Below are 13,375 nucleotides of genomic sequence, written 5' to 3'. Positions count from 1 at the left end.
GAAAGTAAAACAAAAGAACGGAAAAAGAAAAGGAATACACTGAGGAGGAAAAGAAGATTAAGGCAAAATTATTTCATATAATCAGGGTGAACAAGTAGACATTCATACAAATGAGGAATGGGTTGAGGAAAATAATTGATACTTGGTGACTGATACCTCATTTTTCTATGACTGGTCAGAAGAAGGAAGAACATTTAAACACACATATTCATTTGGGTACAGAAATAGATTTAGTTCATTAAGGAAATGAGAAGGAAAAGGGGAGAAATGGAGAAAATGGGAAAGAGGATAGATAAAGAGAAGGATTAATCCTTAGCAACCAAACTCTAATAATGTATAAAAACATTTATAGCTCTTTTTAATGTGGCAGAAAAATAAAAATAAAAATTTGAGGAGGTACCCCAAAATTGGGGGAACCAAGAAAGAGTTCTTTTAGGCCTCCATTATAGCACAGCAATTATCAAAACTAGTTGGTATTACTTTAAAAATAGAGTTAAATCAATGGAACAAACTAGATAAGGGAAGATTAGCAATAATATAATTTAATAACATGTTTGGTAAAATTAGAAAATATAAATTATAATAAGTGAAATGAGCAGAACCAGATCACTGTACATAGCAACAATAATATTATGCGACGATCAATTCTGATGAATGTGACTCTTTCCAACAATGAGATGACTGATGCCAGTTCCAATGATTTTGTGATGAAGAGAGCCATCTACACCCAGAGAGAGGATTGTGTGGATCACTACATAACCTTCTCACTCTTTTTGTTGTTTGCTTGCATTTTGTTTTCTTACTCATTTGCTTTCTTCTTTTGATCTGATTTTCCTTGTGCAGCAAGAGAGTTGTATAAATAAGTTTACACATATTGGATTTAACACATATTTTAACATGTTTAACATATATTGGGTTGCCTGCCATCTAGGGGAGAGGGTGGGGGGAAAGAGAGAAAATCTGAAACACAAGACTATGCAAGGATCAATGTTGTCAAATTATCTGTACATATGTTTGAAAATAAAAAGCTTTAAAAAGAAAAAATAAAATATAAATTACATAGAAAAAGCTAATTTCTGGGAAAACTAGAAAGCATTCTGGTAGAAATTAGGCTTGAACCAATACTTTACACCATATTCTACAATACACATATTAATATTAACAATCGTTTTTTTTTTAATTACAAGAGAAATAGACTAAATACCTCTCACAGTTAGGTGTGGTCGATCTATTCTTAACCAGAGACAGAGAGAATTACAAAAGATAAAATCATAACTAAGATTGCTTGAAAGTGGAAAAACTTCTGTTCTGACAAAATTAAGGCACTAGGATTAGAAGTGGTTGAATGGGAAACAAATAGATTGAGTAATTGAGTGATTAGAATGTTGGGATTAGAGTCAGTATGTATATTGAAATTTCTAGATATGAGGAAAGAGTTGAGGAGAAAAAAATGTGCTAGACTCATTAAGGAAAAAAGGGGGGTGATCTAGATGTTGATAACAAATACTAGGATTTTGGATAATAGAGATTAATTGCATTGTGTGGAAAGAGTACCTCCCCCTCCTTAAGTCAGTTGGAAAGTTGTCTTAAATAGGCAAAAAGGAATGTATTGTTTTCTCTTGAGAAAGCTCACACCCAGTGTCTACTAAAAAATGGTGTTTTCTAGAGAGTGTAAAGGTGAACAATTCTCAGCAACTTTATATAGACCCTAGAGCAGAGTCCCCACATATCCCCTGGCTCTTCTGAGTTTACTAAAGAATTTACCTCAGCAAAAACAAAAATAAAAATCTTGAAACAAAGATATTTGCTCAACTAGGAGGTAGACTTATAGTCTTGTCCTTCCTGCATCCTGAATCACTAGGTCAAGTGTTGTACAAGAATATGAGGGAGCTTCAACAGTGGAAAGAACAAGAAGTGTTCCTTTTAAGTCTCAGGCCAACACTCCTATTACAAAAGTCAGTCTCTGCCCTCAAGAAGCTTACATTCTAGGAAGGGAAGATAACCTACACCCTTGATTCTTCTTTGATATCTTTATGGGTTTCAGTTTTTGTAATTTAAGTTTCATTTCTCCAATTTAATTTTCTTAACTGTGGAAACCAAACAAATGCCCATCCATCCTCCACAGCATGAACTTTAAAGGAAGAAAGGTTACTGAATGATTAAAGTAGGGAGAGAACCTGAAAGTAACAATAGGAAGAAAGAAATATTCCAACTCTCCCATCTCAACCATTGAACTGAGAGAATGGATGAAGGTGCGGCCAGTGTTGGAAAGAGTGGCCAGGAATACTATGTCACCTGAAAGGTGATGGATATCTGTAATAGCTGGAAGATGGAGTAAGAGGAAAAGATTTAGAATGAAGGGATGTTTGATACCTGTGGAATAGACATTCCCGGAAGCATAATGGAAGGAGAGGATGAACTTGATTAGCACCTTGGGGAGGGTTGAAACAGATGGAATGAAGAATCCAGAATGGAGCAGCATAGAGAATGAGGTTTGAAGGATGACCTACAGGGGTTCATAATTATTGTTTAAGTAATTTTGCCCAAATGAGGCTTAAAATCAGCTGGAGATTGGATTTAAAACTATGCTCAAAGGGCTATAAATCTCTGCATGCCCTTTGAACCAGGAGTGTCATTACTGGATCTATTTCCCAAAGAGATTATAAAAGAAAGGAAAAGACCCACATATGCAAAAAAAAAAAAAAAATGTTTGCAGCAACTTTTTTGTGGTGGCAAGAAATTGGAAATTAAATTGATGCTTATCATTTGAGGGATGGCTGAATAAGTTATGTATATAAATGTAATAGAATATTTTTGTTCCATAAGAAATGATGAGCAGGTAGATTTCAGAAAAGCCTGGAAAACTTTCATGAAGTAAGCAGAACCAGGAGAACATTGTATAGCAAGATTATGTGATGATCAATTATAATAGACTTAGCTCCTTTCAGCAATACAGTGATCCAATACAGTTCCAATATTCTTGGGTTGAAATTCTTATCCAAAGAGAGAACTATGGAGTCTGAATGTAGATTGAAGTATACTATTTCCACCTCTGTTTTTGTTTTGTTTTCTTTTTCATTCTTTTCTCTCTCTTTTTTTCCTTTTTTTCTCTCTCATGGTTTTTCCCTTTTGTTCTAAAACATTTTTCCTTCATAATATGGCTAAGATGGAAATATGTTTAAAATGATTGTACATGTATGATCTACATCAAATCACTTGTCATCTTTGGGAGGGGAAGGTAGAGAAAGGAAGAAAAAAATATGAAACTCAAAATTTTCCAAAAATGAATGAAAACTATCTTTACCTGTAATTGGAAAAATGAATTACTATTGTTAAAAAAATTAATTGAGAAATATTTAACCAAATAAATAAACACAAAATAAAATATAATGTTTTAAAAAAAACCAAGAAAAATATTTTTTGGAGAAAAGAAACTTTTTCTGGAGGCTGGAGATACATGAGATGGAAGGCACAGCTGTGGGCCCCTGTTTCATACTCCTTCCCTTTTCAAGGCTGGAGCTTAAGCTAAAAAAGTTATAGCAAAAAATAGAGTCTAACTTGCACAGTAAGAAATGGAAGTCCCTCTCTCTAGTGACTTTCCTGTTCCCTCAAGAGATGGGCACAATAGGAGATGGAAGAACTAAAAGAAAGCATAGAAGGTTCTCCACATCACTATAGGGAGATCAAAATGGCTACAGGAGATGGGGGTTGCCTTGTGCTGGTACAAATGGAAGTCAGCCTGGCCTGGCCTGGCCTCTTGCCATTTTGATCTCCTGGCCTCAGGGGACACAGATAGAAGGAGATAAAGTTAATTTGGTTAAATGAAGGTCTGGCTTCTTTTCTTGTGCACATATTCCAGAACTTCTTAAATTTTTTTCATTTGTGGCCCCTTCTGAGAAATTTTTATGTGACCCTATATACGTGGATATGTAAGTTATACAAATCAAACATTTACTGATAATCATAATTTGGCAATCCCCATATTCAGTTATGGGACCTCACATAGAATCACAACCCACAGTTTAAGAAGCTTGGATTTTTTTCTACCTATCAGACCATTTTTCAGTTTCCTTTGCTAGTTCCTCCTTCAAGATTATGCCCTTTAATCATCAGTGTCTCACTGGGTTCTATCCTGGGCCTTCTCCTTCTCTACTAAGTGATTGCATCATTTCCTATGCATTGAATTACCATCTCTGCTATGTTGATGACTCTGGAACCCACCTATTCTGCCTTCACCTATCTGCTAACCTTTAGTCTGTCATCTGCTTCCTTTCATATATCTCAAACTGGATTTCCAGCAAATATCTTAAACTCAACATGTACAAAATTGAATTAGTATCCTTTCCCCTTTTACCTTCCCTATTACTGTAGAGGGCAACATATCCTTCTAGTCCCTCAATCTGTGAGTCATCTTCACTTTTTCACTATCCCTCTACTCTCTTTCCCCCATAACCAAACTTGATTTTACCTTCACAACAGCTCTTAAATATGCTTTCTTCGCTATTCTGTCATTGCTACCACTCTATGCAGAACCTTGTCACTTAGTGCCTGGATTATTACGATAGCCTATCTGTTTCAGATCTCTTTTCATTCCAATATAATCTTACATTTGGCCACCAAAGTAATTTTCTGAAATTGCAGGTCCAACTAAATCACTCTTCTCCTATTCCAAGAAACTCCAGTAGCTCCCTATCACTCTCAGTAAACTCTCCTGTTTGGTACTCAAAGCCCTTCTGCTCTTTCTTGTCTCCTTAACACCTTATTCCCTTGTACTGTTCCTTTTTGATTCATGACACTGGATGTTGTTCCATGAACTAGGCACTTTTTTTTCTCCCATCCCTGGAATAAGCTTCCCTCCTTCTCCTACCTTCTTTTCTGATGTCCTTTAAAATCCCTATCTTCTACAGCAAAATTTTTTCCAGTTCCTATTAATTCTAGTGTCTTCTCTTTTTAAATTATATCTTATAGATCCTGTATATAATTTGTAATTATTTCTTTATTGTCTTGCCCATTAATTGTGAGCTCTTTTTTTGCTTCTTTTTATACCCCCAGTGTTTTCCACAGGGCTTGGCACAAAATAGGCAATTAATGTTTATTTACTGATTGAGGATTTCCATAGAGCTCTGGCATTGTTGAGGCAATTAGTCTGAAGAATTGCAGTGAATAAATTTCTGGGCCTGGAGTCAGGAAGATAACAGTTCAAAATCCAGCCTCACACACTAGCTGTGCCACCCTGTACAAGTCACATAACCTCTGTTTGCCTCAGTTTCATTATCTGTAACATGGAGAAAATGATATCTTGTAGAGTTTTTTGTGAGGATCAGATAAGATAATAATTGTAAAGAGCTAGCACACACTAAGTGCTATGTAAATATTAGCTACTGATAGTACTAGCACTACTAGTGTTGCTGCTACAACCACTATCACTACTGATAAGAATATTGACCACATTCTGGGTCCAGAAACTTTATCCTTGGTGGAAGGTGGCAAAGATGGTAGGTAACTCCCATAGATCTTATTGCAGCAGAAGTTATACAGTAAATATGGCACATGTACTTTAAAAAAAGACCTGAAGTTTGCTTATGGATATGAGCATGACAAAGCTTGCAAGTTGTGAGTTATTGTGATGTGAGGTAGCTTTTGTCTTCTGTCACAGGTAAAATCAAGCATAAACAAACAATATACTCAGATTAGTTCCTAGTTTATCAATTGCATTGGAACAAACTTTGAAGTATTAAAAGATTTAAAGCAAAAATGACTATAATCTTTTTTTAGTACTTCTTACCCTTGCCAGATTCTGGCTAATTAATTTATCATCATCTAAGATATTTTGCAATTCTTATTTCTGGATTTTATTATTAACTTATTTTAAAATTTCATATATTCCAAATAATCTAGTGTCTTGCAGAAAATACAGTGTGTTTAATACTTATGGGGCATGGCACAAAAGGAAACAGGAAGCAGGAAGTCATGAAAGTTTTTTGATAGCAGAGAAATTAAAAAATTTTTAGGACTGAAATGCTATACCTCTTAATAAAATCAGTTTGTAATAATGAGTAACCCATCTTTTGATTCAACAATGAATTCATATATGGAATCTTTTTTTTGTTTCTTTTAAATGTAAATACAAAAATAGAAAAAGAAGAAAAAAACATTGCCATGTACACAACAGAAAATAAGAGTATTTAAAATGAAAAGCAACAAATTTCTATTTCAAGAAAACTTATATAATAAATATTACACATTATGTTCAGAGCTATTTTTTTTTTGCTTCTTTATAGGTTTTCTTTTGTTTCTCTGTGCACTTTTTATTTTACTTTTTTTTCCCCCTCACTTTGCCCCACAAGAAGGCTGCAATTAAGTACAGATACACCCATTCCTCCACATACACATATACATATACATATATAGATAACTATTCACATATACACATCTGTTCATATGTATATATGTAAGGCTGTAAAGTGCTTGTTTGTCCTATTTCTCAGAGACAGATTCTTCTCTTGTATTGTTCAAATAAACAGCAGCCTAGGGGGGGAAAAAAAAAAAACAGGGGCTTCCATATTAGAAGTTTCCTAGAACAATAGTATGTTCTTAGATGGCAATACAGAATGTGACTCATAATTGATTATTGATCTTTAGCAGCTGGGCCCTAGTTAAGAAAGAATAAGATATTATTGTAATCCAGCTGTGGCCTTGTTAAAATTTGGTATATTAATGTTATTTTTATGTTGCTTTTTAGTTCATTTCTATTTTTACAAATGTACTGACATTCTATAGCTGTAGGAAAAGATTTTTAGATAATCTGTTAATTTTTTTCTATAAACTTTTTATTCAATAAAAATCTCAAAATAATCTTCCTAATAAGAAAAACTAAAAATGCTACCTCAGAAGAGAGTTTATTTCCTTTTCTTCTCCTCAGCAAACTTTTTTTTTTTTTTTTTTTTTAAAGAAGAGAGAGTTTGGATTTTTTTTTTTTTTCATAGTGGACAGAAAGAAATGCCAAGGCATATAGGCCGGAAGACAGCTAATAGGAAGTTCAGCCAAAAAAAAAAAAAAAAAAAAAAAAAAAGATTAAGCAGATTGTAGGAGGAAGAAGGAGAAATAGCTTAATGGTGAGAACAGGTAACAAAAAGCTCTGAGAAAGAAGGAAAAAAAACTTAGGGAAATTCAGTTGGAAATTTTAAGAATATCGGCTTCATTTAGAAAATTTTATGGTACAAATAGAGAATAAAATAAAGGAACTAACTGTAAAGTAACACCTAGGGGTTTTTACCATATGATGTAACTAAACTGTGTCAAGGAAGTAAAAAATCAGTATCTGGCTAACTATTTACATACAAAGGCAGGAAACCAATAAAATATGTGAAGGAGAGGAAGGGAAATGATGCTTGATGTTAGCAACTATGCTGACATAAAATAAAACAAACCCTGATGGTTTATTTTATTTAGGCTTTTGATTTTAAAGTCCAACATAAGTATTTTTTAGTGAATAAAAAAATGGACTTTTCCCAAAATTATGGAGGAAGGCAGAGTACCTTTTTCATGTTGCTTTATGTTGCTAAGCTTCAGCCTTTCTACCACCTTTTTAGAGCATCATTGTCACATACCAAGAGTATTATAAAAGTTAATGAAATGCTGTATGTTAAAGCAACCTGGCAAAGAGGATACGATGGTATATTTAGAGAATCCTAAAGAATCAACTAAAAAACTACTAGAAATAGTTTAGCAAAGTTGCAGGATATAAAATAAACACACAAATTATCAGTATTTATATATATATATATACACACACACACACACACACACACACATATATATATATATATATATATATATATATATATATATATATATATATATAAGCCCAACAGCAAGAGATAGAGAAATCCCATTTAAAATAACTGTGGACATTACAAAATATTTGGGAATCTGCCTGTCAAGACAAAGCCATGAAACTATATGAACATGATTATGAAACATTTTTCACACAAATAAATAAAATAAAGTTAGATTTAAACAATTATAAAATTTGGGAAGGCTGAGCTAATATAATAAAGATGACAGTTCTATCTAAATTAATCTACTTATTCAGTTCCATGCTAATCAAACTGCCAAAAAAATACTTTATGAAGCTAGAAAAAAATAGCAAAATTCATCTAGAACTACAAAAATCAAAAATATCAAGGGAATTAATGAAAAAAAAGTGCAAAGAAAGGTGGCCTAGCTATACTAAACCAACAACTGTATTGTAAAGCAGCAGTCATAAAACCCATTTGATATTAACAGATAGAATAGTGGATCAGTGGAATAGGTTAGGTACACAGTGATCAATTACTATAGTAATTTAGTGTTTGATAAATCCACAGACTCCAACTTCTAGGATAAGAACTCAGTATTTGACAAAAATTGCTAGGAAAACTGGAAAATAGTATGACAGAAACTGGATATTGGCCAGCATTTTTTGTCTAATCCAAGATAAAGATTGAAATGGATTCATGATTTAGACATAAAGGGTAATATTATAAACAAATTAGTAAAACAAAGGATAGTTTAACTGTCAGATTTGTGGAGAAGTGAGAAATTTGTAGCCCATGAAGAACTAGAGAACATAAGATTACAAATCATTCTTCAGTTGATAAATGGTCAAAGGATATGAACAGTTTTCAGATAAAAATATTAAAAGCCATTTCTAGTCATATGACAAAATACTGTAAGTCCCTATTGATTAGAGAAATGCAAATTAAAACAACTCTGAGGTACCACTACAACCTCTCAGATTGGCTAAGATGACAGGAAAAGATGATAAATGTTGGATGGGATGTGGGAAAACTGGGACACAAATGCATTGTTGATAGAATTGTAAAATGATCCAGCCATTCTGGAGAACAACAAAGGCTATCTAACTGTGCATACCCTTTGATCCAGCAGTGTTTCTACTGGGTCTGTATCCCAAAGAAATCATAAAAAATGGAAAAGGACCCATATGTGCAAAAATGTTAGTAGCAGCTCTTTTTGTAGTGTCAAGGAACTGGAAATTGAGTGGATGCTCATCATTTGGGGTTATTCATGGCTGAATAAGTTATGGTATTTGAATGTAATGGCATATTAATAGTTGTATAAGAAATGATCAGGATGATTTCAGAAAAGTCTGGAAAGACTTGATATGAAATGATGCTGAGTGAACTGAGCAGAACTGGAGAACATTATACCCAGTAACAAGATTATGTGATGATCAATTGTGATGAATTTAGCTCTTCCCAACAATTGTGGTGATTCAAAGCAGTTCCAATAGACTTGTGATGGAAAGACTGCATCCAATAAGAAGTAGGGAGACTGAATATAAATTGAAGTATAGTATTTTCACCTTTTTATTTGTTTGCTTGTTTCTCATGGGTTTTTTCCCCTTTTGGTCTGACTTTTCTTTCACAACATGACGATTATGGAAATACATTAAAAAGGATTACAAATATTTAACTTTTAAAATGTGTATTTATACACACATTTATATGTATGTAGCAAAAACACATACAATTCAGTATTTTAAAAATCACGTTACATAATAAAATCATGCCCAGTTACTAGTTCTCTCCAAGTTTGTTTTATAGTTACTTTTTACTTTATACACACATGTTTGTATGTGTGTATATAGCTTCTCTCCTGTTAGGAAAAAGGGTGACAGTGTCAAGAGCTACAGAGAGGTCAAGAATGATGAATATTGAGGAAAGGCCATTAGATTTGGCAATTAATTGATCATCGATGTCTTTGGAAATGCTTCCACTGAATGATGAAATCAGAAGCAGGGGTGTGCTGGTAAATATTTAGCAACTGGCTTTCCAAAAATTCAAGCCACAGGTGATTGAAGGCAATTCCAATAGTCTGGGGATAGGAAATGTATTGTATGTATTTAGGAAAATAAGACACTATTGAGAAAAAAAAAGAGCAAGGTGAACATTTATGTTAAATCTAAATCATTAACATTTTTTTCCATCACTTTCTTAAGTCTGGACAATCTATAAAGCAATAAACAAATCCCTGATTTCAGTCTTTGCTGGTTTATGAGTGTAAATACACTCAAAATTAACAATGGAGAGCTAATAGGAGATGGTTCTATTATTCACCTGGTTAGATGTTTGATTGAAAAGAATTAGAAAGAAAATGAGAGAATTGGAAGTGAAAGTATTGTTTATAGACAGCCTCCTCAAGGAATTTAGTTACACAAAGGAAGAGACATACTAACAGATAGCTATTAGGAATGAATAGATCAAGTGAGAGTTTTAGTTTTTTGAGGATGAGATCTGTGTGGATGTGGACTTGATTGCTATGTTGGTTAGTTCTCCTGATCTGCTTTTTTCCCCCTTTTTTGTTGTTTTTTTGTTTGTTTGTTTTACAAAGGATAGCTCTAAGTATTGAAATGGGAAGGGATATACTTGCAGATTAATGTAAAAGCTTAAAGAGGTCACTTTTAAGAATGTTTATTTTTATAAAACTATAACAAGAAGAAGCAATTCTGAAGAATCAAGGAAGATCCCATGCAATCTATGATGACTTTCTGAATCAGACCTGATTCAGTTCAGTATAGTTTAATGCCCAGAATGAAATAAAAAATTCAGGCCATGTAAAATATACTGAAAGGAATATTACAAAGCAATAGCATGGAAAAGGATATTCAGCATAGATCCGGTATTGGTTGGATTTAGCTCCCCCTTCCACGTTTGCCACAATGGTGTTTCCAGTCAGGATATTTTGATTTGAGGACAAGTGGAAAGTCCATCACACCTGAATAATATAGACTGTTATGCTAAAATTTTACTCCTTAGAAACTTAGAAGCTACAATCAACAATTTGAGCCCTAATTTTTGTACTAATTAAATCATGGGGATGGTTTCATTGCTATTTTTTTCTCCAAAATTTATTTTTGGAGAATTTTTTATTTTTACTTTTTCTAATACATATAAAAATAAAAGATGGATCTTTTTTGGGGGGGGGTGGCATGAGGGGACAATTGGAATTAAATGACTTGCCCATTGTCACACAACTAGCGTTGTGTCTGAATCCAGATTTGAAGTCAGTTCTTCCTGACTCCTAATGTGCCATGTAGCTATCCTCATTCTTCTTTTAGAGGAGAAAATCGACCTATGTGAAATCTTACTATGTGTCTAACCAAATTAGTCATAAATGTTTCTCCTACCACAAAGAGATACTGCTTCTTTGGTTACATGATAAAGAACAAATTAAGAAGAGAAATATAAGATATACATTTTTGCTATGGGTATTTTGAGAAAAGCAAACTTACAAAGAGCAAAACTGAAATATAAAGGGTAGAGAGTATCTAATTGTTTGGAAAATAAAGTTTAAAATAAAAACATAAGTTTTTTTAAATAATTATTTTGCTGAATGAGTAAATCCATTGCTTTTCTATTTTCCATGAATATAAACCAAAAAGTACTATGTTGTTTGTTTGTTTTTTTTTTTTTCAAAGGCGCGGCAACAAGCTCAATTACGACATCAAATGGCAGAGGAAAGCAAGGCAGATTACTCATCCACTCTTCAGAAGTTTAATCATGAACAGCATGAACATTATTATACTCACATACCAAGCATTTTTCAGGTAAAAACAGCTGTTTGGTTTTGTTTTGTTTTTTAGTCATTTCACAGTTGTGACTGTGACTTACAAATCACCATAATCCAACATTCCCACTAAACCAAATCTTTTTTTTTTTTTTTTTTTTTTTTTTTTTTTTTTTTTTGTCCTGGGGCAATTAGGATTAAGTGACTTGCCCAGGGTTACACAGCTAAGGCATCTGAAGCCAGATGTGAACTCAGATCCTTCTGACTTCAAGGCTGGTGGTCTTATCCACTACAACACCTAGCTGCCCCTAAACCAAATCATTTTTTAAAAATTAAGTAGCATATAACATTGATGTTGAAAAGTTTTTAATTCTAAGATTTTCAAGGAATAATTAGTGATGCACCAAAGATCTATTTAAAAATATATCCTTTAGAAAAGATTTAAGGTTTTTAAACATAAGAGTTTATCAATCTTAACGATTAATAATATATTGATTTTCTTCCTGATTTACTTAGTTTGAGAATCCCCATTCTCTCCTTCAGCATTTTAAAACATTCAGAGATATGAAACTCAAGTATAGGTTGACAGTCAATTCTTTCATTTTGTTGTGGTTCATTTTTACTTAAGTAGGAATATTACAGAAAATTAATAGTTTTATAATAGATTTGTTAAAGAAATAGCAAACTTCTGTTTCTTATTGCAGACCTATGTGGCCCTATATAAACTATGCCAACACTAACAATAAAACATTTCTCCAGATGGAGAGAACATGGATTTTATTTCAATCACAGTAGAAGTAGTAGCAGTTATTCATATGAAAATGAACTTTTCTTATGCTTCTCTATTAGACAAGTTGAAAGTAATAATGTAATGTGTTCAAAATAAAGCATCATTGATATTGAAATTTTAATACCATCATATATGGATGGGCATAACCTATTAAAAAAATCTATGAAATATGAAAGGTAATGATATTTTTAGACCATCTTTTATTCTCTAAAGCAGTGGGGTCAAATTCAAATAGAAATGGATTCCTGCTAATTGTACATTGACTCAGGGAGTTTGGTAGAACACAGTTTCTGAGTTTGACACTTTCTGAAAAGCATGTTCAATATTCAGATACAATTAACTGGTCATTGACTCTTTAATTTAACCTCTTTATCTCTGAAGAATATCTTAAATGTTTCCATCCTGTGAAATAAAGTTTTCTTAAATCCTAGAAAATTATATAAATTAATCACATACAAAATATAATGTTTCAGAAAATACAAGAGATGGAGGAAAGGAGAATAGTCAGAATTGGTCAATCAATGAAAACTTATGCTGAGGTGGATCGTCAGGTGATACCAATCATTGGGAAATGTCTGGATGGAATAGCAAAGGCAGCTGAATCTATTGATCAGAAAAATGTAAGTCTTGAACCTTGGTTATAAAGCCAATAAGGTGTTTCAGTGTGTGGTAGTTTTATTATTTTAAAAGTGTTTCCCAAACTCTGTGCTTCTGTATATAGGAAAACATTGGGGAAAGTGATATATACTCTACATTTTTAATCAGTATGCAGTATTTTATCATTCTGATTTATAAGAATGAATTATTTAGAGTGCCATGAAAAGCATTACTTTTTCACAGTTTAATGTATAAATCATTTTTATTTTTCAGAAAATATATTATCTTTGTTTATTTTATTTAAATTATCAAATTAGAGTCATTTTTTTGTCATATGTCTTTAATTGCTTTTTTGCTAATTTGCAGAGGCTTGCTATTGTTGCAATTAGATTAAATTACAAACAATAGTTCACTTCA

General features: G+C 32.7%; 1 protein-coding gene across 14 annotated transcripts in view; it reads left to right on the top strand.

Annotated features, from left to right (window-relative positions):
* Positions 1-13,375, top strand: part of FNBP1 (formin binding protein 1) — a 185,031-nt gene that overhangs the window by 132,161 nt on the left and 39,495 nt on the right. For all 14 annotated transcript variants that reach the window (XM_074293852.1, XM_074293863.1, XM_074293857.1 and 11 more), the window contains 2 exons: positions 11,483-11,611; positions 12,835-12,981. In XM_074293852.1, the coding sequence (XP_074149953.1) occupies positions 11,483-11,611; positions 12,835-12,981 (276 nt within the window). The remainder of the gene's footprint in view (positions 1-11,482; positions 11,612-12,834; positions 12,982-13,375) is intronic.

The sequence above is a fragment of the Sminthopsis crassicaudata genome, chromosome 2, assembly GCF_048593235.1.
Source record: "Sminthopsis crassicaudata isolate SCR6 chromosome 2, ASM4859323v1, whole genome shotgun sequence".
Lineage (NCBI taxonomy): Eukaryota > Metazoa > Chordata > Mammalia > Dasyuromorphia > Dasyuridae > Sminthopsis > Sminthopsis crassicaudata.
Note: the sequence above shows the minus strand (reverse complement) of the source record. Positions and strands in the feature narration are given on the sequence as shown.